The sequence below is a fragment of the Myotis yumanensis genome, unplaced genomic scaffold (assembly GCF_028538775.1).
Source record: "Myotis yumanensis isolate MYYU_CA2020_CCGP unplaced genomic scaffold, mMyoYum1.0.hap1 SCAF_1, whole genome shotgun sequence".
NCBI classification, from domain to species: Eukaryota; Metazoa; Chordata; class Mammalia; order Chiroptera; family Vespertilionidae; genus Myotis; species Myotis yumanensis.
In genome coordinates, this window is record NW_027223752.1 from 214,240,168 (window position 1) to 214,267,901 (window position 27,734).

The 27,734-nt window shown below is 35.7% G+C and overlaps 1 protein-coding gene across 3 annotated transcripts in view; it reads right to left on the reverse strand.

Annotated features, from left to right (window-relative positions):
* Nucleotides 1-27,734, reverse strand: part of SLC30A9 (solute carrier family 30 member 9) — a 75,691-nt gene that overhangs the window by 33,010 nt on the left and 14,947 nt on the right. For 2 of the 3 annotated variants that reach the window (XM_070397435.1, XM_070397416.1), the window contains exons 3-10: nucleotides 21,948-21,995; nucleotides 19,384-19,483; nucleotides 17,083-17,175; nucleotides 16,616-16,698; nucleotides 11,971-12,029; nucleotides 8,723-8,790; nucleotides 6,091-6,193; nucleotides 1,098-1,153 (exon numbers count right to left, since the gene is read on the reverse strand). In XM_070397435.1, the coding sequence (XP_070253536.1) occupies nucleotides 1,098-1,153; nucleotides 6,091-6,193; nucleotides 8,723-8,790; nucleotides 11,971-12,029; nucleotides 16,616-16,698; nucleotides 17,083-17,175; nucleotides 19,384-19,483; nucleotides 21,948-21,995 (610 nt within the window). The remainder of the gene's footprint in view (nucleotides 1-1,097; nucleotides 1,154-6,090; nucleotides 6,194-8,722; nucleotides 8,791-11,970; nucleotides 12,030-16,615; nucleotides 16,699-17,082; nucleotides 17,176-19,383; nucleotides 19,484-21,947; nucleotides 21,996-27,734) is intronic. The other variant, XM_070397426.1, reaches the window with a different exon arrangement.

Consider the following 27,734-nt stretch of genomic DNA (forward strand, 5'->3'; position numbering starts at 1 on the left):
AAGCAACAAAAAACATCTCTGTATCAAATAACTGGTAGAATTCAAAATAATATATTCTAAAAAGCATACTCATTTTACAAATAAATAATCTTAAATATTAACAATGCTATTTCCAAATCACAACAGGAGGATTAAAGTAGATTAAGTATGGATTTAGTAGGAGTTATTGCTGAGATTTTTTTTTTTTTTTAAATATATTTTATTGATTTCTTACAGAGAGGAAGGGAGAGGGATAGAGAGTGAGAAACATCGATGAAAGAGAAACATCGATCAGCTGCCTCCTGCACATCTCCCACTGGGGATGTGTCCGCAACCCAGGCACATGCCCTTGACCGGAATCGAACCTGGGACCCTTCAGTCCGCAGGCCGACGCTCTATCCACTGAGCCAAACCGGTTTCGGCTGCTGAGATTTTATTTATATTTTTTAAAGCTCAGTCCTCAGGGGCCTTGCATTCTCATTTACATATGTAGACAACAAAATCATTTTTATTTATTTTGTTGTTAATCCTCACCTGAGGATATTTTTTCCATTGATTTTTAGGGAGAGTAGAAGAGAGAGGGAAAGAGAAACATCGATGTGAGAGAAACACATCAATTGGTTGCCTCCTGCATGAGCTCCAACCATGGCCCCGGCTTGGAGGAGCCTGCAACCAAGGTATGTGCCCTTGACCAGAATTTAACCTGGGACCCTTTGGTCCACAGGCTAACGCTCTAGCCACTGAGCCAAACTGGCTAGGGCTATTGCTAAGATTTTAGATAGAGTGGTCTGTTCGTCTCAGTATGAAATATACGTTTCCTTTGACCAAATAAAACCGAACTCTAAGATCAAAATATGAGCTTTGTTTTTAATTATCAAATATAAAAAGTACAAGATCTCTATGCCATGTTACAAAGCATATAAATAGTTTAAACTCAATTTTCAAATTATATCTTAAATTTACTTTGACACAGCAGTGAGTATACTTCAGTGGAAGAAGTAACCAAATCTTTAACATGAACTGCAGGTACAGAAACAGCAGGCTTCTAAAATTAAGTTGCTTTTATTTCAATGACTTGCCACCAAAACAAACAAAAAAGAGAAAGGCAATATCCTTACGGATGACTAGGATCTGGTGTTTGAATAGACTTACTGATGCCCAATGCCAGTAAACCCTATGGAGAAGAAGCAGAAAGATAAATAATCACTAGCAAATGAGGAGTATAACATGGTAAAGCCAATCTGGAGATGCAATCTGAAAATGACAAACACAAATACTAGTGTCCAATAGCCCAGCTATCTGGTTTCTAATACTTACCCGAGAGAAATAAAAATGAACACAAAGGGGTTCAGAACACCACTGCTTATAAAGATGAAAAATCTGAAAGCAACCTCAAATCCATCACTGAAGAATGGCAAAATAAAACCATAAATTACTTCTACAACAGTTAAAAGAATGGATTTGGGATAGAGCTTTATGTACTGAATGCTAAAAGCTCCTACACATACCATTAGGTGTAAGGGGGGAGGGGGAGAAGCGAATTTAGAAACAGTATTTACAGTACAGAACTTATGTTTTGTAGTTTTTTAAACTACATATAATGTATAGCACAAGGAAAAGTCTAGAACAGGGGTGGGGAAAGTCCAGCCTACAAAATCAGTTGGTCTGGCCCTGCCAAGGCATTAGGGGTGAGTTAATTAAATGTTTGACGAAATATAGCAGGCTAATTTTAAATTGATAATTTTGTATGGCCTGCGAATGATGTTATAAATATCCAAATGGCCCTTGGCAGAAAAAGGTTCCCTACCCCAGTCTAGAAAAATGCACGTTTAACTATATTTTTACCTCTGAGGAGAAAAGCAGGATTAGTGGTGTGTGTAATATCTTTTCTTTATATATAAAGAATAACATATAACTGTACAAATAAAAGGTTGTCAAATTTTAAAACAGTATATATTGTCTATGGACACATACATTACTAGTAAAACTGCAAAACCATGCACAGGAATTTTACATATCAATTATACAGAGCAGTGATTATCAGGGATGTGGAAGGTGGAAATAAAGATGGAGGACTAGTTATAAATAAGATTTTACTTCTTTACAAAAAAAAAAAACACCTAACATAAATATGGCAAAAATGAGACCATGAATTTTTAAGTTTTGATACTGGAAATCCCACCCTAAATATACAGACTATTACAATTTTGGTTTTTTCTACTGGACTCCAAAGGAAAAAAGGGTTAAAACTACCTAAAAACAAATGGCTTTTCAATGAATTAAACTAAGAAAATAAAAATAAAGAACATATAATTTTTAAACCTGTACATTAAAACTGAAGTATTCATTAATTCACACTATCCATATATGTATGTGTGTTTATGTTTACGAAAGTCAATGAGGATTTAATTATTTTTAAAATCTTTAATATTAAGGTTGACTCTGCAATAAAGTGTAGAAATATCAAGTATTCTATAAACTAAATCTGAACCATATTTATTAGTTCTTCTTATAAAAATATCACAGATCCTCTAATCCTGTCCTTCCCCAGAGGCAAGGTTGCATTAGTTATGTTTGATATGTCCTTCCAGACCTTTCTCTGCTCATTTACAACATATGTATATATGTGCATACATATGCTACATATATAACCTACATTTATTTGGTTTATTGCATTAATGAATATTATTAGCACCTAGTAGTTAAGAAGCATTATTAACATTTCCCCTTCTGTGATCATTTTTATCTTTTAAGGTTTTCCCCATACTGTCATGCAACTGTTTAAATGTTGTCTTAGAATATCTTTCTACTAGTAGCTGTTTTGTGTGTATGACCTGCTTACAGAAGACAGAGCAAGGACTGTCTTCTTTTTCTAAACACTTAATACATGGCAAACTAAAGTGTGCAAAAAATTCATATAAATTAATATCGAGGAGAATCCTCATAGTTTTTGCTGTTATGTTTGGGCCTATGACCTACCTCAAATTTGTATATGATCTGTGGCGGGGATCAAGGTACTTTGATTTTTTCCCATAAAGCTATCCAAACCTTCCTAGCGCCACTTGTTAGAGAGTTTCCTTTCTTCATTCAATTGCTTTGGGACCTTTATCAAAAATCAATTGACCACATGTAACTGTGATTCTGTTGCTGGATCCTCTATTAAGTTACAATGGTCTATCAATCCTTAGGCCAATATCTCACTGTCTTAATTACTATACAGTGGGGCCTTGACTTACGAGTGTCCCGACTAACGAGTTTTTTGAGATACCAGCTGTCTCCTGGCCAATTTTTTGCATTGAGTTGATAGAGAAATTTGAGTTAATGAGCTCCTTAACGAGCTCCTTAACGAGCTCGGTCTCGGAACGAAGTCAAGGCCCCACTGTAGTTTTATAAATGTTGAAGTCCTTCAAATTCTCTTCTTTAAAACTGCTTTGAATATTCTGAGTTCTTTGTATTTCCATTGTAAGTTCTAGACTTTATTTAGTTTTCAATTTCTATCAAAAAAAAGTCTTCTGGGATGATTGCAGTTATATTAAATCTATAGATCAATTTAAGGAGATTTGACATATTACGTCATGTCATCCAATTCATGAACATGGTATATCTCTCCATTTCTTTAGGTCTTCTTTAATTTCTCCCAGACACATTTTAAATTTTCACTGTAAAAGTTTTGCACATCTTTCATTAAATTTACTCCTAAGTATTTAGTTTTATATGATTTTAAATAAAATTTATTAAAAATTTAATTTGCCTTTTGTTTGCTGATAGTAGAAATGCAAATGATTTTTGCATGTTAACCTTCTATTCCTATTGATTTTGAATGTTAAATTAACTTTATATTCCTAGGATAATATTCACTTGATTATATTATTATTTTTATATATTGCTAGATTCAATTTGATTATATTTTAAGGATTTTTGCATCTATTTCCTTGAGGGATATTAGTCTGCATTTTCTTTCTTGTAACGTCTTTGTAAGGTTTTGATATCAGGGTTATGCTGGCCTTATTAGAGGAGTTGAAAAGCATTTCCTTCTTCTCTATATTTGAAAGTCTGTACTATTGGCATTACTTATTCCTTAAATGTTTGATAGTATTCTCTTGATATTGTCTCACAGGTCACTGAAGCTCCCTTCATTTTTTCAATCTTTTTCCCTCAGTATGAATGTTTTCTACTGCCATATATTTAAGTTGATTGATTGTTTTTTCTATAGTGTCTGCTTTTAACTCTACACAGTGAATTTTTCATATCAGACATATTTTTCAGCTCTAAAAGCTCCATTTCACTTTTTTATATCTTCCATTTCTCTTATCAATATATACATGTTTTCCTTTCAATACATGAATAATAGCCATTTAACATCCTTATCATATGTCATTTGAGTCTGTTTCTATTGACTGATTTTTCTCCTGGTTATAAGTCAAATGTTCTGCTTCTTGGATGTCAAATTCTTTTTTTTTTTTTTAATTAAATGCTGAATACCATGAATGTTATATTGAGTTTCTGGATTTTGTTGTCTTCCTTCTAGAGTGTGGGGCTCTGTTCTGGCAGGTAATTAAGTTACAACTTGATCCTTTAGAGCATTGACCCTCTGTGGAACTCCGCCTTGTAATTGCCAGCCTCCTCAGACTGGATAAACTCTCATTTCTGCCTTCGCAGCTTAATGAGACTGTTATCTCCCACATGTGCCTCCAACAAAAGCCAGAGAGATCACAGAGTTCAACTCATTGATTTTCTTTCTCTCCAGGATCATGGTCTTATTCAGGATCATGGACTATTGTCCAAAGTTTAAAAATATCGTTTCATATATTTTATGTAGTTTTTTAGTTGTTTACAGAAAAAGACTAAGTTTGGTTCCCCTTAGTTCATCATGGCGGGAAGCAAAGGTTCTTTACATAATGGTTTACAATTTGATTTTTTTCCTTAATTTATCATGTTATCATTTCAGAACAGTACATCACTATAATTACCACATTCTTTTAAACCCTTGAATAGTCCTTCAGAGTATGGACACTGAAAAATATCTTTAATGTTTTAATAATAACAGCTAATAATGAAACTAATCATCTGTACATATCTCCTTGCCCATATGTACAAATATTTTTGCATTTCAATTTTCGTAAGTCCAAATAAGCTTTTAAGAAAATAGACATTATGTGGTATGTATCTCTCCCCAACCACTCTCCTCTCTCTCCACTCCACAACCAACTGGGAAAATATTATATTGATACAAGTTATTAAATATTTACTGCAAAAAAATTTAATTCAAGGGAAAGATTTGTGAGTACTGATAGCAAATGTTTGACTTCTTTCCTTACTTTTGCAAAGGGTTGTAATCTATTTGACAGTGAGTTAGGCAAATTCTTGGGTTTAATTTTTAGTTACGATGGCTCTCCCTACTCCCTACCATTTTATTATTTTTAACTTTGTCTTAAATATTCTTATTGAACCTGCTGTCTTTTATTGTAAGTTCTCCCAAATTCATTCTTACATAATAGTGGTATTAATAAATAAATACTGAAAAGGTATTCTCTTAAAACAACACATTCTTTAAAAAGTGAAATAATAACACAAGTAGAAAGTTTTATTGTGTTCTTTAAAAAGGCTTAAGTTTACAGTATTCAAAATTTGGGTTAAAGAAGGTATTTTATCTTTATAAAAATCTTTCTTCATTTGAAAATTCAGGAAAGGAATTCAAAATACAAGTCTAATGTGAAATTTTAAATCGATCAGATGGGACTAATTTACATAGTTATTCAAAAAACTTAAATTCATTGGCTCTTAAATTCATTGACCATAAGAACTTATGTTCAGATATAAATTTCCACCTAAAGTAAGAATCTCTTCTACAAAAACTTCTGCCCAAACACTTAGTGAATGATAATCTTACACTTCATATTCCACTGTTGGAAGTCCTTAAAGCCTAAAAACCTGCTTTAAAATACCATGATCATATTTCAATGTGCTCCATTGTTCAAAAGTAAAACAATTTTCTTTTTCTTCCACATGCCAACTATAGGAATTATTCAGTTTTTAAAACAGGCCAACTTTTAGATTAAAGCAGTAAAAAATTACTTTAAAATTAATAAGAGTAAAGCTTTTATCCCTCACCTGATTACAAGTATCAGATAAAGAATGTATAGCTTCGGAGAACATACTTGCTGAACCCGTATAAATCCAAGCAAGAAATTTAAAGAAGCAATTTAATCCATTGCTAGGAGAGAAAGAGAAAGCAATTTAGCATTGGTTTAGACAAAATATTCATCTAAAACTTATTTAACTGACCATCTATACCTCTATACTAGATTGTGTCAAAGGAAATCAAAAAGAAACTCTAGCCTTCAAAAACTTACTATGTTTCTGGTAACAAGAGTACAAATTTCAAAAATACAAATTTGGTATTAAATACTCAAATGAAGAGGCATGACGCGTGTAAGCAAATTAAGTGCATTTTAAGGACTGATAAGAAAAGAGGATGTTCTACATTTGGAAAAAATAAAATTAGAAAGGATATTATGTGTCTTCAGTAGGTAAAAGATCTGCATCAATATTGTCCAGTAGAGCAGTGTAAAAGGCAAGACTTTGGTGAAGGTCTGTTTACTTAAATAGATGAAGACAAATCTAGACCAAGCAGTCTCTGAGTCACACTAGACCACAGATGTTAAAATAAATATGGTTAGCTCTGAGCAAGCCTGCTGCTCAGATTCCAACAGTAATGGCTAGCATGATTTATCTCAGGCACTATACTAGTCATTTACCATGTTTTATTATAATTCTTTTATACAAATATTATCATCCTCATTTCATAAATGAGAAAAGTGTACATCCCCTTCCTCCACTTCAAATAATGTCGTGAAAGAAGCATATCTGCTCCTGTTTCTCCATTCTCCCCACTTTGTACAGTCTTCAATGCACTAAATAATGGCTTCGACCTCTAATACCTCCAACCATTTCTTGCTATAAAGTTCTTAGAAACATTTTAGTATTTTTCTTAATCTCACAGAAGCATCTACTACTATTTTCTTCTTCTTTTATTTAATCTTCACCCGAGGATATATTTTTCATTGATTTTAGAGAGAGGAAGAGAGAGGGAGAGAAAGAGAGAGAGACAAGCGCTTCCTGCATGTAATCCCCGCCCCCACCAAGGGAGATCAAACCCGAAACCTGGGCATGTGCCCTCATCAGGAATCAAACCCACCACCCTTCAGTGTATGGGACTGCGCTCCAACCAACTGGCCAGGGTTGCCACTATTTCCTTAAACCACTGCCTTCCTTGGCTTCCATGAAGCTCCCGGTTTTCTTCCTACCTTGCTCCTTAATTCTTCTTCAGTATGCTCTTTTCCTTCTACCCAAGCATTCATCAAGTTTTTTTCCTGAGGGCTTTTTCTTCCTGACACTATACACATTCTTCTATGGCTTTAATTATTACCTATATACTAATACCTCTCAACCCTAAATCTCTAATCCAAATCTCCCTCCTAAGCTTCAGACCAATAAATATTAACGGCAATTATGAAGTACTTATTATGTACCAGGTACTATGCTAAGCAGTTTACATATATTACATACATTCCTCTGATGAAAAAACTTTAATTACTAACCGAGTTTTACTGACAAAAAAGAAAAATTTAATCCTTTGACCAACTCCACTTGGGAGTCCTATAAAAACTCCAATTCGAAACTCAACATTTCCTTTGCTCCCACCCCGCTCCTCCTTTCAGTGTTCCTTCTCTCAGTGATAGTGCAATACCTACTGAATTGTTCAGAAATACGGGCAACATCTTTTTCCATACCTAAGTACTTTCTGAACCTAACCAAGCCTCTCCATCCCTCCATGCATACTACCACTATCTTAGTTTAGTGTAACATCATCTCTTTTCTGTATAATTTTAAATGACTTCCTCTAGTTTAGTGCCCCTCTAATCCTTGAAGATAAGAAATTTGTATTTTCAGACCCTATCATAATTCTTGACACACATATTATATATATTTTGGAAATAAAAGAACAAACTAATGATTTATGAAATAATTGCTTTTAAATATTTTAAAGTAGGTTATTCAACAAAATGGAAAAAAGATAAACAAAACAATAGGAATCAAGAAGACAGAGGACAAAAGATGGCAAAAATACCAATTATGTTCTACACCAAGGTAAGTGGGAGAAAAATAATAGTACAGATACTCTTTGATAGCTATAACCCAAGTTGATTTAATTACTCTAAAATAACCTTGGCTATCTCAACTTTAAAAAAAAAGACTTTTATCAACTTCAATAAAAGTAAGAATTTTCAGATAGCAACTGTTCTTGGATCTTAACCACATCAAAAATATACACAGTACAAGCATGGGTATATATATATATGGACTCTTCCCCCATCAACTTACAAAAACAAAGATATCCAACTTCCTCCTAAAACAATGTAAGCCTCTAACTCTTTATTAAGATACTGACTAATAAAGAATATAAACTGCCCTAGCCGATTTGGCTCAGTGGATAGAGCATCGGGCTATGGACTGAAGGGTCCCGGGTTTGATTCCAGTCAAGGGCACATCCTGGGTTGCTGGCTCGATCCCCAGTAGGAGGGATGCAGGAGGTAGAGCATCAATGATTCTCTCTCATCACTGATGTTTCTATCTCTCTCTCCCTCTCCCTTCCTCTCTGAAACCAGTAGGAAAAACAACAAAAAGAATATATACATAAAATAATGTATGTCTTTTAAAAGCAATATTTTTCAGTACTTACATGCAAATGGCAACCATCACCACTTTCCCTGGCCCCTTAAGGAAAACTGATGTCATTCTGGAACGTGGCTATAAAAGAAAAACAATGTTTTATAAATCTCGAAAATTTATAGAAGCATTTTTATGCTTGTAAGTGATTCTGACACACCAGAAAATATCTCCTCTATCAATAGCTCTAAACAACTAGGTTTACTTATTTAATTCAGTTCCTCCATAATTTCCTCTATAAAAAGTGGGAAGATGGAAATCTAAAGGACATCTAGGTCCTATTCCAGAACCTTATTTATTTATTTTGTTTCCTTGTAACTGATTTCCTGCCTACTTCCAGAAAGGACCCTGGCCAGTATGGCTCAGTTGGTTGAGCATCCTCTCATACACCAAAAGGTCACTAGTTCGAATCCCAGTCAGGGCACATATCCAGGTTTCAGGTTCACTCTCCGATAGGGGTCCAAGAGGTAGGCAACCAAAGTTTCCTATATTAATGTTTCTCTCTCTCCCTCTCCCTTCCTCTCTCTCTAAAGTCAATAAAACCATATATTTTTTTAAAAACAGAAATAGCTCTTGCCAGGTGGCTCAGCTGGCTGAGAGTCATCCCACATACCAAAGGTTGCAGATTCAATTCCCAGTCAGGGCACATACCTAGGTTGCGGGTTTGATCCAGAAGGCAAGTGACCTCTCTCTCTATCTCTCCCCTCCTATCTCTCTCTCTAAAAATCAATAAATCCTTGGGTGAGGACTTAAAAAACACTAGGGATAAAGTGATAAAAGTATACTGAATGGAAATCAACTCTAAAATTTTTCTATTTCTTGAGCAATTTTTTAACTTTTAAGCACGGAATGACCCAAACCAACAAGTGTGCTGCTCTAATTTACCTCCTGACTAAAAACCAAAGACCTCAAGTGGTAATAAAGTGTTTAATTCCAAAACAGACCAAAATAAAAGGAAATAAGTAGAGAAACATATTCAGAGAAAATATTTTTGAGTTAAATGTTCTTTAGCTGTTCTGTGAATATATACTTTCTGTGTTTTTTCTCCCGCTCTTTCCTCTCCCTAGAATGCCATCATCTTCCACTGCAATCTATCCAGTTTTACTCATCCTCTTCCATGCCTGGCAAGTGTCACCACCTTCAGTAGGAGGGCAAGTGTTCCTAACAGGAATATGGGAACAGTAGAGGGAAATTAAATACTAAAGTCTTATCCTATTACTACAAAAAAGGGTGTAGTAGATAGAAATTTGATTCAAAACCTAAAACATTTCAGGCTGACAAGTACTAATCTTCAAAAGGCCTCTAGTGACACAGATTTCAGAAGTCAACAGCTACTAGTCAAATATTGTTGAAGATGATCCTCCATGTGAAACAGATAGGAGGAAAGGAGTAAATCTTTCCTAGTGGCAAGTCTCACCAGCCTAAGTTATTCCATAGCAATATGCCGAGGCAGTGGCTGTCACAGCACAGAAGTGAAAACGCTGGCCCACAGAAGTTCTGCCACTGAAGAGAGGCCACACCTTCAGTGCAGCCCTGGAGTGCCAGAAACACAGGGTTCAAAGAGGAACAAAAATCAGTTGTGAATGTAACAAATGGGGGGAGGGAGGGAGCATTTCATCACTGGCAATTTCAAAATTTTTCAAGAAGGGAGCAATGTCTCAAATATAACTCAGAAAAAAGAAAACAATTGGCACAGTTAGCCCTTCTCCAGATATGACTTCCACGTGTCTTTTTTTTTAAATAAGTATTTTCAATTTTTAAAAAATATGTTTTTATTTATTTTAGAGAGAGAGAAAGCAAGAGGGAGAAAGAGAGGGAAAAAATCCTACATGCCCCCTACCAGGGATCAAGCCCAAAACCTGGGCATATGCCCTGACCAGAACTGAACCAGAGACCTCTCGGTTCATGGGATGATGCTCAACCAACTGAGCCATACCAGCCAGGGTGAATTTCACTTCTTGATAGGAGATATCTCCAAGCTAAGTTTAAATGCAAAGTTGACTTTGCACATGACTACTTGGCATTTTGGTGGTGCTGGTGACTTTGGTAAGAGCCATTTCAGTGTGGTAGTGGAGATGAAAGCCCAACTGAAAAGGATTCAGGAGAGAATAAGAGGTGGAATAGTAAAGGCAAACTTTCTATACTGGTGCCAATATTAATTTCCTCCTAGTAGAAAGGAAAACACAGTATTCTGGCACACATATAGATAAGTTAATAACTTTGGTGATAAAAAGTGAGATACTTTTATCAGATTACATCTATCTTTGTCAATGAAATATGAAGCAAGGTCATCAGCTGAAGAATAAAGAGTGAGGCTGTAGGACATTTGGAAAGAGGAAAAGAAATTCAATAGCTATCTCAGAGTGGAAAAGGGAATATACTATGAAAATTTAGTAAGACTGTCAAATAATATTGAGTGTCCACTAATATAATAAAGAAAGAACAATCCAAATAGCTGTTTAATTTTCCCCTCCAGGGGTTAAACTTCAGTATAAACAGAGAACTGGCAGTTTAAATGTGTAACTAGGGGGGCAGGAAGCTGGGCGTGGGGACAGGTAGAGGAGGGTATAGTAGAGATAAATAGCAATGAACGAAAACTTGACTTGGGGTGGTGAACACAGAATACATTATACATATGATATGCTGTAGAATTATGCATCTGAAACCTGTAACTTTCTTAACCAGTGTCACCCCAATAAATGCAATAAAAATTAATTAAAAACAATAAATAAATGTTATGATTAGGACAGGGGATAAAGAAAATTAAACGTGGCCCAGCTAGTGTGGCTCAGTGGTTGAGCATCTACCTATGAACCAGGAGGTCACAGTTTGATTTCAGTTCAGGGCACATGCCCCGGTTGTGGGCACGATCTCCATAGGGGATGTGCAGGAGGCAGCTGATCAATGATTCCCATCATTGATGTTTCTTTCTCTCTCTGAAATCAATAAAAAGATATTTTAAAAAGAGAAAAGAAAATTAAAAGTGGATATGAGAGAGTTAAATCTTGCTAAAAACCTGAGAAAATAGTTTTCTCCCTTACCTATATCTTAGGCTTACAACACAGTCCTTAATTTAAAAAGAACTTACGTCCCAATGTTTAAAATTTCAATAAACAGACAGGAGCAAAAATAGATTGTAAATTACAATGTGCTCAAGAAAATCTTGAATTAGGGCCACAGGTGTGCTAGTATTTCGCAATGAACTAACACTAGAATTTCACTTGCAACACCTACATATCATTATCAGAAAGATATCCTTACCTTGGTGTTTCCCAGGAAGTCTCTATATTCTCTTAATATGCTTTGGTTTCTAAATAACCCTATAAGCAAAGAATTACAAAACACATTTAGCTCATACATATTCTTATCAGTCACATTTTAGATTAACACAAGTATTCTCTTTACAACTATGTTACATATGCTCCATTAGCTACCAGCAAAAACATCAGGTTATTATAAAAAATCTGGATTTGCAACCCAATTAAAAAATGTGCAAAGGATTTGAAGTCTTTTTTCCAAAGATAATATGCAAATGGCCAACAAGCACATAAGAAGATGCTCATATCACTAGTCATCAGAGAAATGCAAATCAAAACCACAATGAAGTATCACCTCACACCCTTCAGAATGGCTACTATCCTCAAAAAATAAAAACAGAAAATAACAAATGTTGGCGAAGATGTGGAGAAACTGAAAACCTTATGTACACTGATGGGATTGTAAAATGGTACAACTGCAATGGAAAACAATATGGAAGTTCCTAAAAAAATTAAAAATGACCATGTAGAGGTTAAACGTACATCAGGTCCCTTCCAGGCTCCTGAGACCACCAAGATGGCGGCATAGGTAAACACCAGAGACTGCTGCCGCAAACAACCACTTCAAAAATACAGCTAAAAGATGGAACGGACATCACCTAGAACCACAGGAAGGCTGGCTGAGGAGAGACTCTTTAACTAGAAGGAAAGACAACAGCATACCGAGGCTCAGAGGAGGCGCAGTGTGGAAAATTTAAAGGTGCGGAGGTGTGCTCGCAAAGCGGGCTGGTGGCTGAGGGCGCGGTTGTCGTTTTCAATCAGGAGGGAGTCTCAGGCTCTGAGCTCCAGATCCGGGCGAGTCTCTAGGGACTCAGACTCAAACGGAAGAAGCGGGATTGTCCAGCATCAGTTGGAACGTGAGGGCAGCTTTCTCTCTGAGGTTTGCAGCGGTTGCCGGGGTTCTGAGAAGCAGAACCTCTGGAAACAGGACTGAGAGCAGCCATAACTGCTCCCTCCGCCCGCCCTGTTGATCCCCTGCGACCCGCCCTGCCTAAGCCCTGCGCAGAGCCATTTGCCGGATCACCTCAGGCAAAGGCTAGATTAGCACCTCCCCAGAGGACAGAAGTTTTCCCGGGCAGACTCAGCTGATTCTCACAGCCAGTTGGCCTGGTGGTCAAATCCCTCTAGCATTAACTACAACAATCAAGGCTTAACTAGAACAAGACTGCGCACAAAGACCACAAGGGGTGCACCAAGAAAGCATAAAAAATGCGGAGACAAAAAACATGACAGAAATGGAGGATATGGAGCTAAAAAACGCAATTTTGAGGGCTTGCAATAAACTTGATGAGAGCCTCACGAAAACTAATGAGACCCTCAATGCTATGATAAAGAACCAACTAGAAATTAAGCATACACGGACTGAAATAAAGAATATTATACAGACACCCAATAGCAGACCAGAGGAGCGCAAGAATCAAGTCAAAGATTTGAAATGCAAAGAAGCAAAAAACACCCAACCGGAAAAGCAAAATGAAAAAAGAATCCGAAAATACGAAGATAGTGTAAGGAGCCTCTGGGACAGCTTCAAGCGCACTAATATCAGAATTATAGGGGTGCCAGAAGATGAGAGACAGCAAGATATTGAAAACCTATTTGAAGAAATAATGGCAGAAAACTTCCCCCACCTGGTGAAAGAAATGGACTTACAGGTCCAAGAAGCGCAAAGAACCCCAAACAAAAGGAATCCAAAGAGGACCACACCAAGACACATCATCATTAAAATGCCAAGAGCAAAAGACAAAGAGAGAATCTTAAAAGCAGCAAGAGAAAGAGACTCAATTACCTACAAGGGAATACCCACACGACTGTCAGCTGATTTCTCAACAGAAACTTTGCAGGCCAGAAGGGAATGGCAAGAAATATTCAAAGTGATGAACAGCAAGAACCTACAACCAAGAGTACTTTATCCAGCAAAGCTATCATTCAGAATTGAAGGTCAGATAAAGAGCTTCACAGATAAGGAAAAGCTAAAGGAGTTCATCACCACTAAACCAGTATTATACGAAATGCTGAAAGGTATCCTTTAAGAAGAGGAAGAAGAAAAAGGTAAAGATACAAATTGTGAACAACAAACATGCATCTATCAACAAGTGAATCTAAGAATCAAGTGAATAAATAATCTGATGTACAGAATGAACTGGTGATTACAATGAATCAGGGACATAGAAAGGGAATGGACTGACTATTCTTGGGGGGGAAAGGGGAATGGGAGATGCGGGAAGAGACTGGACAAAAATCGTGCACCTATGGATGAGGACAGTGGGTGGGGAGTGAGGGCAGAGGGTGGGGCGGGAACTGGGAGGAGGGGAGTTATGGGGGGAAAAAAAAAGAGGAACAAATGTAATCTGAACAATAAAGATTTAATAAAAAAAAAAAATGACCATGTAATCTAGCAACCCCACTTGTAGATATATATCCAAAACAAATTAAAGCAGGGGCTCAAAGAGATATTTACACACCTATGTTCATAGCAGCACTATTCACAATAGCCAGGAAGTAAAAGAAACCAAAATGTCCATGGATGAATGGGCAAACAAAATGTGGTATGTACATATAATGGAATGTTACTCAGATTTAAAAAGGAAATCCAGACTTAAAAAGGAACCTTGAGGACACGATATGAAGTAATTCAGTCAAAAATACAAATGCTGTTCAGCCAGTGTTTCTCAGTGGTTGAGCATCGATCCATGAACCAGGAGGTCAGGGTTCAATTCCCGATCAGGGAACATGCCCAGATTGTAGGCTCGATCCCCAGTAAGGGGTGTGTAGGAGGCAGCTGATCAATGATTCTCTCTCATCATTAATGTTTCTCTCTCTCCCTCTCCCTTCCCCTCTGAAATTAATAAAAACATATTTTTTAAAAACACAAATGCTGTATGATTCCATTTATGTGAGGTATCTTCAGTAGTCAAATTCATAGAAACAGAAAGTAGAATAGTGGCTATCAGGGGATGGGGGAGAGGAAAAGGGGAGTTCTTGTTTAACAAGAATAGTTTGTTTTATAAGATGAAAAAGTTCTGGAAAAGAAAACTTTCTGGAGATCTGTTTTATAACAATGTGAATATACTTAACACGTCTGAAATTACACTTAAAAATTGTTAAAATGATGAATTTTATGTTGCATTTTTTAATCACAATAAAAAAAAAGGCAGGGAGAAATCTGGATTTGCAATGAGATAAAGGCAGTTTGATAAGATGCTCTTAAAATTACCTAAAATTAATGAGTTATTTAAACTTGATATAAGAACCAATTCTTCGCTTTTAACTCCACACTTAAAAATATAGGATGAAATATTTTTCTATTAGTGTGTTTCCTCAAATTTTGTTACTTTAAATATTTTCTTTAATATATGCACAAAGCTATTCATGGTATCACTATTTGAAATAGCAAAAGACCAGAAACAACTTATAGGAGAATGATTGAACAAACTATGGTATACCCACCAAAATGGAGTATTATAAAAGAAACAAAGAAAAGTCTCTATTTATTACTATAGAATGCTCCCTGGGACATACTCTCAAATGAAAAAAAGCAAGGGCAGAAAGTATGTTTAGTTGTCTTATGTATGAAAGGGAGGTGGTTATTTTATTATACTTTGTATGTAATATATGCATGTACCTATACTATTTTATATGTTTAAAAATAAAAAAATAACCCTAAGACTAACTTTTTAAGTGGCTACCTATGTGAGAGAAAGGGATCAGGGTGGAAAGGTCTGGGATGAAACCTAAATTTCTCTGAAATATTTTGTAAGATGTGACTTTGGAATCATGTAAATGCTTTATATTTATTTGATGGTTTATTTACACAAAGAAATGTCATCAACAGTTATGTCTAGGAAGAAAAATGACAGTTACTAGAAGAAATAAAAGGAGACTTCTTCACGTTTTTGTACCCTTTTTAAAATCACAGGTATGCATCACGTCATTAATAAGTACATATATATGTAAATCAAATAATTATCTGAAATCTATTTTATAAAATTCTATCAAGGTGGTTTTGTCACTAAACCATTGGGTTGTTAAATTCCCTAAGAGTCTTATATACATCTAAATCTCAAGCACCATGCAGTTTCCAGTTCATAGGTATTTGATAAATATCTGATTTAATTAAGGTAGAAATGTCGTAGCTGAATTAACAGACTTTTCTCTAAGAAAGCACCATCTATTCTATCACTTTTAAAACAAGCACAATCTTCAAATTAGACCATTGGTTTTAATATTCATGTCTTATGGAAACCATAAATTAACTTCACTTCCTCTCATCATCTTTAAAAAGCTACAGAGGAGAAAAAAAATAGGTATTTGTTTTATAAAATAATTGAATCCCAAGTGGATATTGCTATTTGCTACAACCAAAAGAGCCAAAGCCAAAAGTATGCAACCATCAGGGAGTACATAATTATAGGCACTATTCTTACCTACCAGTTACAGGCACATCTCGTTTTATTGAACTTTGCTTTACTGTGCTTCCTAAATGGTTTATTTCAGAAACTGAAGGCAACCCCCCGCCTCACCACCACCAGCAAAAATATTGTGGTGGTCTGGAAGTGAACCTGCAATAGCTTTAAATTGAATATACTTACTTTCTCTGTATTCTATTTCTGCTTTTTTACGCAGTTTTTTCTCTCTGGCAAGAGCTTCAGGGCTTCCCCAAACTTCCAAAGATCTATGCATGAACACATAACCAACAATGAACAATTTTAATGACTTTATTGTAATCATATTTAAATCTAGATGAACCATATAAATAACATATGAGGATCTTACAGCAATACATAAGGTCCTTTAGAAAAAAATATAAAGCACTTAAGAAACTTTTCTAAACTAAATCTAAACAAAACAGTAAATTCAACAGCAAATTTTCTTATAAATTACAACATATTTTTAGTTAACTAGTATATACTAGTAATTCCCAGAAAAATTTACAAATATAAAAAGTCTACCTTTAAAAAAATAAAATATATCCTTTAAAAAATTCTGAATCTAAAATGTGTTTTTATTAATCCCAATTTCAGCTTGTACTTTCATTCTAAAAGAACTATGTTCTTACTTTGCCTCCACATCTGATCTCAAGTATACAGTAAAGGATTCAGTATCTTCATGGGGACTTCGTTGTCTGATTTTTCGAAGTTGTTCCAGATCACTAAAGAAAGAAACATGTTAAATTTATTCAGGGAATATTCATACAGTTTATGTACTTAAAGGAATTATTAAGAGCAGATAAAAGCCACTACATTGATCCTCATCTTAAAAGACTATAGATGGGCATAGCATTTAAAGATCAGTTTATAAAGATTGCACTTTGTACACAAAAACTGGTTTAGAGACAGTGAAGAAACAATTATTTTTGCCCTGGCTGGGTAACTCAGTTGGTTGGAGAGTTATCCTATGCACCAAAAAGTTTCAGGCTCAATTCCCGGCCAGGGCACATACCTAGGTTGTGGGTTTGATCCCCAGTCAGGGCACAAATAGGAGGCAACCAATTGATGTGTCTGTCTCTCCCTCCCTCTCTCCCTCTAAACATATCCTTGGGTGTGGAAGGAAGGAAGGGGGCGGGGTGCAGGGAGGGGAAAGAGAGGAGAGAGAGGAAGAAAGGGAAATATTCCTGATGTTCAATGTAGAAATTAAGTTCCTTCCTAAGTGCTTACATTTTATCTGCTATGGACGCAACGCTGCAATGTCTCATGCATTAAAAAAAATGTCAAAACTAGAAAGAATATGGATTAGAGTATCATCCCTTTATTCAAGAATTTAAATTTTACAGCCCTATTTGTTTACATCCAGATTAATACTAAGTGTTAGTACCATTCAAAGGTAGCAAGTCACAAAGTTTTGTTTTTTTAAAATACATTTTATTGATTTTTTACAGAGAGGAAGGGAGAGGGATAGAGAGTTAGAAACATCAATGAGAGAGAAACATCAATCAGTTGCCTCCTGCACACTCCCCACTGGGTATGTGCCCACAACCCAGGTACATGCCCTTGACCGGAATCGAACCTGGGACCCTTCAGTACGCAAGCTGACGCTCTACCCATTGAGCCAAACCGGTCAGGGCACAAAGGTTTATATGTCAATTCCATGCTATTTAATAATTGTCCCTTCTCTTATATTCCAAAAAGGTTATATATTCATCAAGTCACAACTAAATAGTCATTCAATATTTGATCATTGGTGTTCCTAAGAAAATTCTGTAATGGCAATGAAAAGACCTATAAATTAAAATATGGTGACGATGGACTATTACTAAGTTCTAGAAACTTAACCTGGAGTTTAAAAATATCAACAACCAACTATCACACATAGGTAAGACAGTGTGGACCAGCTACCAAAAGATTATTCTAGTTTCCTCTCTGTCACTGACTCAGTAAATAAGCTGGGTCATCACTAACACCTTTATTATGTTTTCTGGCCTATAATGTGGAGACAGCAATACCTAACCTACTTAATTCCCAAAATTTTTTGAGAACTAAATGAAATACTCTACATGAAACAGAATATATTTTTATAACAATGTTATAATTGATTATTATTTTATTAGTTGTATAAGTTATAAAGCAGATTGTTGGATTCCCTATTTCTCGATACTATACCATAGAGAATGACCATGGGGGGGGGGGGGGGGGGGGGGAGTAGATCACATCTGATATCTCTAAAAAGCCAAGAAATCTTCCATATGAATATGACTTTTCTAGGTAAACACATAAAGGGAGGGAAAATTTAAAAATATGTGACAAATATAATTTCCATAAATCTCAATCACTGCAAGAAAATTAGTAAATAATCTTATATTGTTAATAATTCTGACACATGTGAACATAACAATAAAACTCCTATGATCTTGTGTGACACAGAGGTTTTGAAAAACTTGCCCTTTTGAATTTAAGAAGCCCAGAAAGACTGAAATTGCTTATGCTGAAGCAGAATTCAATGTTGTTAACAAATAATTTTAACATTTCATTTTTTTAACTGAATAAACATATTTCTTTTCTTTTTTCTAAATATATACTTTTTTATTGATTTCAGAGAGGAAGGGAGAGAGATAGAGAGATAGAAACATCAATAATGAGAGAGAATCATTGTTTGGCTACCTCTTGCACGCCCCCTACTGGGGGGTATTGAGCCCACAGCCCAGGCATGTGCCCTTGGCTGGAATTGAACCTAGGACCCTGAAGTCCACAGGCTGACACTCTATCCACTGAGCCAAACCAGCTAGGGCTAAACATATTTAATTTAGGAAGAAGCTATGGGAAAGTTTCCACATGGATGGAAGGTGACAGGAAACACATTCTAAGAAATAAATGGTTATTTACATTAGATAGGTAAAACTACTCTTTAAAAATAATAACTGTACCTGGATTTAAGGCAGAACTCATTTATTGCTCTGACTCCAGTGATGAAATTATTCTGAGTATACTTTGGTCCATACTCCCTCTTCTTAAGGACTGCTTTGACTAAAACCAAAAAACATAGGAAAACAAAAGTATGCACAACAAAAGTCATACTTAAAGATTAACATATACTGAGGCTTCACTAATGAATTCCATAAAATATCAATCTTTTTCCTGATGCACTGAATGACATCAGAAAAAAATATTCTCCAAGTGCAGAATAGAATGGAATATTTGTAGCCATCTAGCTTTTATTTCCATAGTTCATCTATAACTGATGCCATAATGGACACCTTGTATATATCGCTTGTTGGTTTATATTGTATTAACACAATTTAAATTGCTTAGGTTCTAAATGAAAATGAATTTAAGCTTCAGTTAAAAATTACTGGCTAGTTCAGTGTTTTTAAAACTGTGGAGTAAAACCAGCATTTTATAAAACATGAAAATAAGAAGTAATCAAAGAGTGCTGCATAAAATTAAGAACAAGTACTTTTTGTGAACACTTTTGCTACAGTTAAATAATCTCTATATGTTTGAAAGCCACTGGACTGTTTCACATAATGCAACAAAGCTGAGTAAACAAAAGGAACATTTTTATCAGTTAAAAATTATAAAGTTTATTATAGATTATAAGTAAAATACTATCTTCTATTAAATTATTTACCTATCAAGGGTCAAATGTTCATAAAAAAGCCAGACACATCAATAACATTGATCTATGTTTATAAGTCATATTATAAAGTGGACTTTTGGTCACAATATAAATAATATAAGCAAATATCTAAAGAGCAAGAGAAAAACAACAGAAGAAACTTGTATGTTCTGTTACAAATCGTCACCTAGTCACTTCACATTCTAGTCTTATATCTATTAATTCATAAATTTTCTGTTCTACTTTCAAGTTCAAAGAGCAAATTAAGACTAAAACTATGTATCACTGCAGTAGGTAAAAAGACTCTTAAAATAACACATGAACTATTAAAATCAAATGTACAAAAAATACTTAAGAACATTTCAAAAATAAAGTTCAATATAAAAATCAAAACCTTATTTGAAAAAACCAATATATAAAGAAGTTCAAGTTTCTTTTTAAATGAGTTCAAGTCTCTGAACTGCCTTTCTCCAATAACCCTCAAACTCAAAATCCAGATGAGGTCCTCTGGAGCAGAGAGGGGAATTACATCTCTCTTTTAAAAGATTAGTGTTTTTTTTTTTAATTACTCTTGTAAAATTTCTTCAAAGTAGCTAGAAATCCTTGTTGGCCTGTCCTGGCCCAGATTATTAATGATAATTACTGCTCTCATAATATTAATTATTCTTATACTACTAGTATGTATCACCTTCAAAATTATCCTACAAAAGAAATTCCATTTTTAGCACCATATTACAAAGGAGAAAACTATGACTTAGAGAAGTCAGGTACATTGCCCAAAGCCACACATTGTACATGCTGGGGCCATAAATTGAATCCAGTTTTGTCTGACTGCAAAGCCACAGTGCTCCTAATCACAGAGTTACTGCCTCAGTGAAACATACTGGTTTGGAAATGGGAGTCATAGCTCATTATAAAGAACAGAGCTGCAATTATTCCCAGAAAAGAAAGTCAGACAAAAATGTCCAATCTCTACCTGGATTTGAAAAAGTTGAAGCTGAAAGGTGTTGACCTCTTGTTTTGTTCTTTCATCACCTTACTTTTCTAAAATGATAAAGTAATTGATAATTTTTATTTGCCATTACTCTCTTCCTTGGGCTTTTGAAAAAAACAATTACCACAAAATTTGTGACCAAAATGCAAAGTAAACTTCAGTAGAAAATTAGCTTATAAATCAGATACTAAATTCTTATGGTCAATAACACTAACCCTAGCCCTCATTTATATAATAGAGGCCTGGTTGCACGAAATTCATGCATGGGTGGGTTCCTTAGGCCTGGCCACGATCAGGGCCGATCTGGGCCTTCCAGCTGCCGGCCAGGGCCTCCCTTCCTTCCGTGCCACCCCCTGGTGGTCAGTGCACGTCATAGCGAGTGAGCAAACTCCCGATCTCCTGGTTGACCTCCCAAGGGGACACTTTGCATATTAGCCTTTTATATATATATAGAAGAAGATATAAAAGCCTAAGCGACTTTCAACCAGTAGCTATTATGTGCACTGACCACCAGGGGGCAGACACTCAATGCACAGGCATGAAAACATGGAACAGACTGATTAATCTCAGAGGGAAGCAGGAAGTGGGGAGGACGGAAAGAGATTAACCAAAGATCTTATATGCATACTAGAGGCCTGGTGCACAGATTCGTGCACCAATGGGGTCCCTCAGCCTGGCCTGCAGGGATTGGGCCGAAACTGGCAGTCCAACATTCCCCAAGGGGTCCTGGATTGCAAGAGGGCGCAAGCCAGGCCGAGGGACCCCACCAGTGCACCAGGCCTCTAGTGATAAAATAACTATAAAGACCTCTATATAAACTAATTTTAAATATTTCATTCAAAACATCATAACAAAAAATAGGATTAAAATATACTTACCTCTTACTTGGAGAGGTTCTTGCTTAGTAAGTGGACCTTTGACTTCTGCTGTAAAGTTTCAAAAAATTTACATTAAGCAGTGGCTTGCATACAAACCTATAAATTTATGAGCTAATAATCTGGCAATGTGTTAAAAAGATAATATATCATAGACAAGTTAGATTTATCCTAGGAATGTTAAGAGTAGTTAAATGTTAACAGATTCAAGGGGAAAAACTATAGAATCATTTCAGGAGGTAAAGAAAAAGCATTTAATAAAATTCAACACCCAAGCAAGTTTTCAAACCCTTTCTGAAAATTAGGACAAAAAGAAATTTCCTTAAAGGGTAAACAAACCTAAACATTGTATTCAATGGTGAAACTTTAGATGCATTCCTTTAAAATAAGGAACAAAACAAGGACAGACACACTGTTGATTCTTCTACTTAAAACTGTCCTGGAAATATTATTCAATGAAGAATGAAGCCCTGACTGGTTTGGCTCAGTGGATAGAGCGTCAGCCTGCGGACTCAAGGGTCCCAGGTTCAATTCCGGTCAAGGGCATGTACCTTGGTTGCGGGCACATCCCCAGTGGGGAGTGTGCAGGAAGCAGCTGAATCGATGTTTCTCTCTTATCGATGTTTCTAACTCTCTATCCCTTTCCTTCTCCCTTCCTCTCTGTAAAAAAATCAATAAAGCCAAAACTGGTTTGGCTCAGTGGATAGAGCGTCGGCCTGCGGACTGAAAGGTCCCAGGTTTGATTCCAGTCAAGGGCATGTACCTGGGTTGCGGGCACATCCCCAGTAGGAGATGTGCAGGAGGCAACTGATCGATGTTTCTCTCTCATCGATGTTTCTAACTCTCTATCTCTCTCCCTTCCTCTCTGTAAAAAAATCAATAAAATATATATTTTTTTTAAAAATCAATAAAATATTTTTTAAAAAAAAGAATGAAGTAGTTACTAAAACTACTGTATAATCACCTCCCCCCCCCAAGAAAAATAAAAATTAAAAAAAGTAAATTGGAATCCACCTCACATCATCAACAACCAATTCCAGGTAGATTAATGACTTTAATGTTACAATGTTTACATGCTTAACAAAACAATAAAGCCTATTTTTATGGTAGAGTCAGATTTCTTAACAAGATATAAACCATACAAGGAAAAATTGATAAATTCTGCTTAGAATTCAGAACATCTGTTCATCAAAAGATCCTATTTAAAAAAGAAAGAAAAGCCTCAGACTGAGAAGATATTTCCAACAATTCGAATCAACAAACGATAAGTATCAAGACTATTTAAGAATTCCTCCAGATCAATAAAAGACAATTCACTAGAAAAAAAAGGCAGAAGACAAAAACAAAATTGCACAGAAAAACATTTATATATTGCAATATGATCCTTCTTATATTTTTTAATTTGGGAATTTGCAATGTTATTCTGAATAGGCTATATCCTTTCCCTCTTCCTCCTGCTTCAGGGCTCAGAACTCAGTCTGTTCTAAACCAGATATCAGACTGGCAGTTAGAATTCCTACCACTCAATGAAGTCTCCAAGCCAGCAAATGGCAGTTTTCAGTTCCTGTTCCCTCTTACCGCCCTGCCCTACTACTGCCTCCAGTAAGACACAGCCTTGGGTAACAAATAGAAGAGCCTATTTTCAGCCTCCTACATAAGGATAGGTGCATAAGTTCAAACAGTGAGTCTGCCTCCAGAACCTCACTATGAACGTAGCACCTGCAAATCCATTGCCCCAAACAAGCCAAACTCCTTCCTGGCTGCAAGTGCCTACTTACCGACACAGAGTTTGGCATTTTCTGTCCCATGTCTTGGACATAAGCATGTCTTTTTTTTAATCCAGCTGTTCCTTCAATTTTCTCTTTTACATTTTATCTATGACTCCAATGAGTGAGAAGTGAAACAGGTACTAAAGCATCTGTTTACATGCCATCTTGATCAGAATTTCTGATTTATCTTCTTTCATGGCTTTTATGGATAAATTAAATATCAATAGACTAGACACTAACAAAGGTAAAACTCCCTTTGAAATAAAAGTAAAAAAAAATTTTATGTGACTTTCAGTATATGTCTTGATTATTTTTCAGTGAAAGCCACTGATCAAATGACTTAAAATAGTGTATTTGTTATGTTTTGATAACCAAAACATTTACAGAAAATTCCAAAAGGCTTTTTAAAAAATATATTTTTTTATTGATTTCAGAGAGGAAGGAAGAGGGAAAGAGATAGAAGCATCAATGATGAGAGAGAATCATTGATTGGCTGCCTCCTGCACACCGCATACTGGGGATTGAGCCTACAACCCGAGCATGTGTCCTTGACCGGAATCGAGCCTGGGACCCTTCAGTCCTCAAGCCAATGCTCTATCCACTGAGCCAAACCAGCTAGGGCATCCAAAAGGCTTTAACTATTCACCAAATCCTAAGTAGGTTACAATAGCATATTAATAAATTAAAATAGGCTTCAAAACACTTCTACTTAATAACTATAGCTTCTAACATTTGACATTTAACAGTTAAATGATTATTATAATTTTATTATTGTCTACCTTCGCAGCAAGCAAATTCTAAAGCATCTTTTTAGAATTTATATATCAATTTCTTAAATTTTTCCTTTGGTGAACAAAGAGTAGGGCAGAGAAAAGTGAATTGGGTGGTGGAATAATGAGCTTCCAACACTCACCTAATATCTGAACAACTGAAATCTACTGTCAAACATTTCACTAGCCCTCCTTTCCACAATGATCAAAGTCATTCAACCAAACACGGAAAATAAGGTCTTCTAAGAATTTCTGGATATAATTCTCACTACAGACTGTCTAGATGTCACTATGTAGTGTTAAGAATTACAAACAAGAAATGCTAGCAAATGGCTCAAAAATAGGTATTGATACCTATTTTGCACACTGCCATCTTAATAAACTTACATGTATCACTGTAGTAGAATCTTTATGATTTCATAAATAACCAGACATTTTATGCATGAATATCTCTAGACATTTTGTTTTAAGCGCAAGTCCTGGCTGTTTGCCACACATCTGCTGTCATTAGCAAAATTAAAACTAATTTTACTAAAATTTAAAACATCTGAATGCTCCTTAAAAACTTAAGGATTCCTTAGCAAATCTCTGCCTTTTAATGAGCTGTGCCTGACTGTATCATGGGATTTGAATTATTCAAAAGTCAATCTCAAACTCTTAAATATACAAATTATCTTTCAATCAAGCAATTACTTGCTGTCTACCTGATGGCTAACAAAATCTAATCTGGCCTAAGCTAATTCTGAAATCTTGAGCCCAAAATAAAACCATCACAAACAATATATTTCTAATATAAGAAAATAAACTAACATTTTTATTTCAGTCAGCGTAGAAGAAAGAAACTACTCATAGATTTCAATTTCAAGCATTTTGTATAGAGGTACCAACATTAAGTATTTTTTGCCTGAGTCTAAGTTCACCTCAGAAGAGCATTATAACATAATCTTCCCTTAATTATACTATTTCATCCCTTGTTTCTTCTCCCATTTTGATGATCTAATAAGTAGGCTTTCTGGAACTTAAGGACTCGGTACACTCTGTATTCCTTCATCCTTTAATATCAAAATTCTCAATCAATATTTACCCCAGCAGTTCTCCATCACCACAAGAAAAAGAAAAGAAATTGTTAAAATTGCACAGTAAGCCCAAAGGGAGTATAAGACTTAGGGAAAAGGAAGAAAAAAAAGACATCATTACATGAATACATGCTTCTCAATTAATCTGTAAAACCTTCCCCTGTGAAAGACATTCAAAAGGGAAAGATGGCCTTGAAAGGTTTCTTCTTCAAACGTTCTCTTCTCCTGACACTGTACTCTCCTTGGATTTTCTCCTACCTCTCTGGGCTGCTCCTCCTCATAATTCTTTGCAAGCTCCTCTTCTTCCATTTGTCTCTACTCATTGGGGGTTTTGTACTAAAAGATTTTTAGCTCATTTCAAACACTCTCCCTGCACTATATCAAACATACCAATGACTTCAGTCACCACCTAGGAATAGCTAACACCTCCTAAATTTGTATCTCCACGCTAGAATTCTACACATTCATTTATTTACAAATACTTATTTAACCCTTATTATATGCAAACCACTGCTCTAGGCTCTGAAGTTCCTGCTGTCATTAGGCTTACAAACAAGTGGGAAGTAAATAAATATTGAAAATACTAGTCAGTAATGAGTACAATTTAAAAGAGAATTAAAAGTAAGATAATATTAAAGACTGACTAGGTGGCTACTTTAGATTGAGTGATTAAAGAATGATGTGCAGAGATGCCGTTTCAACTCCAATGTAATGACCAGCAGAGGTCAGCCAGGTGAAATACACCTTGGAAAGAGAAAGCAACTAGAGCAAAGGCCCTATAAATGAGAAAAGGCTTGGTTTCCTAAAAACCAAAAGGAGATGGTTTGACTGGAACATAATAAGAAAGTCCGAGTGGAAGCAGGGAGCCCAGGGAAACGGTTATTGCAGTAATCCAGTCAAGAGATGATGATGTCTCACAGTGGACTAGACCAGGTACAGCTTGTTTTATTGTGCCTTGCTTTATTGCACTTCACAGATAATGAGTTTTCATCAACATGAACAAAAAGATTATAATTCACTGCAGGCTCAGATGATGCTTAACATTTTTTAGCAATAAAGTATTTTTTAATTAAGGTGCAAACCTTTTTTAGGCGTAATACCATTGTACACTTAATAGACTACATATAGTGTACACATATCTTTTCTATGCACTGGGAAACCAAAAAGTTTATAACTCACTTTACTGTAATATTTGCTTTATTGTGGTGGTCTGGACTGACCCCACAGTATCTCTGAGGATTGTCTGTAGTATACCCAACTGCCTACGAGTTATCTGTTAAGATGTCTCAGAGACACCTACAATTTAGATGACCAAAATTAAATCATCTTCTCAAAATACACTCCATCTAGCTTTAGTATTGCTAATTTTAGAAACCAATGAAATCACTACACAATTGCCCAATGCAGTAACCAGGCACTGACCTTTATTTGACCCCTTCCTTCATTCCCCCAAATTCAATCACCAAGCCCTAATTATACACCTCCTAAATCTCCTGAGTTTATCTACTCCTTTAAAAGAATCATTGCCATTAGCCTGGTTTAGACCCTTATTTGTATTACTGCCTCCTTTGCAATCTGTTTTCCAGTCTGCAACTAGTTATCATTCTAAAACCTTAAATCTGGTCAATTATTTCCTCTACTAAAAATACACCAATAGAGTCCCATTGCCTACAAAGTCCAAACTCCTGAACAAAACCCTGATCTGACTACTGTTTACCTCTTGAGTTACATCCCTTGGATTTTTCAAAACTACCAATCCCAAAACCAGGATCCTCTACTCCAGTGATGGCGAACCTATGACACGTGTGTCAGAGGTGACACGCGAACTCATTTTTTTGGTTGATTTTTCTTTGTTAAATGGTATTTAAATATATAAAATAAATATCAAAAATATAAGTCTTGCCCTGACCGGTTTGGCTCAGTGGATAGAGCATCGGCCTGCAGACTGAAGGGTCCCGGGTTCGATTCTGGTCAAGGGCATGTATCTTGGTTGCGAGTGCATCCCCAGTAGGGGGTGTGCAGGGGGCAGCTGATCGATGTTTCTCTCTCATCGATGTTTCTAGCTCTCTATCCCTCTCCCTTCCTCTCTGTAAAAAATAAATAAAATATATTTAAAAAATATATATATATGTCTTTGTTTTACTATGGTTGAAATATCAAAAAATTTCTATATGT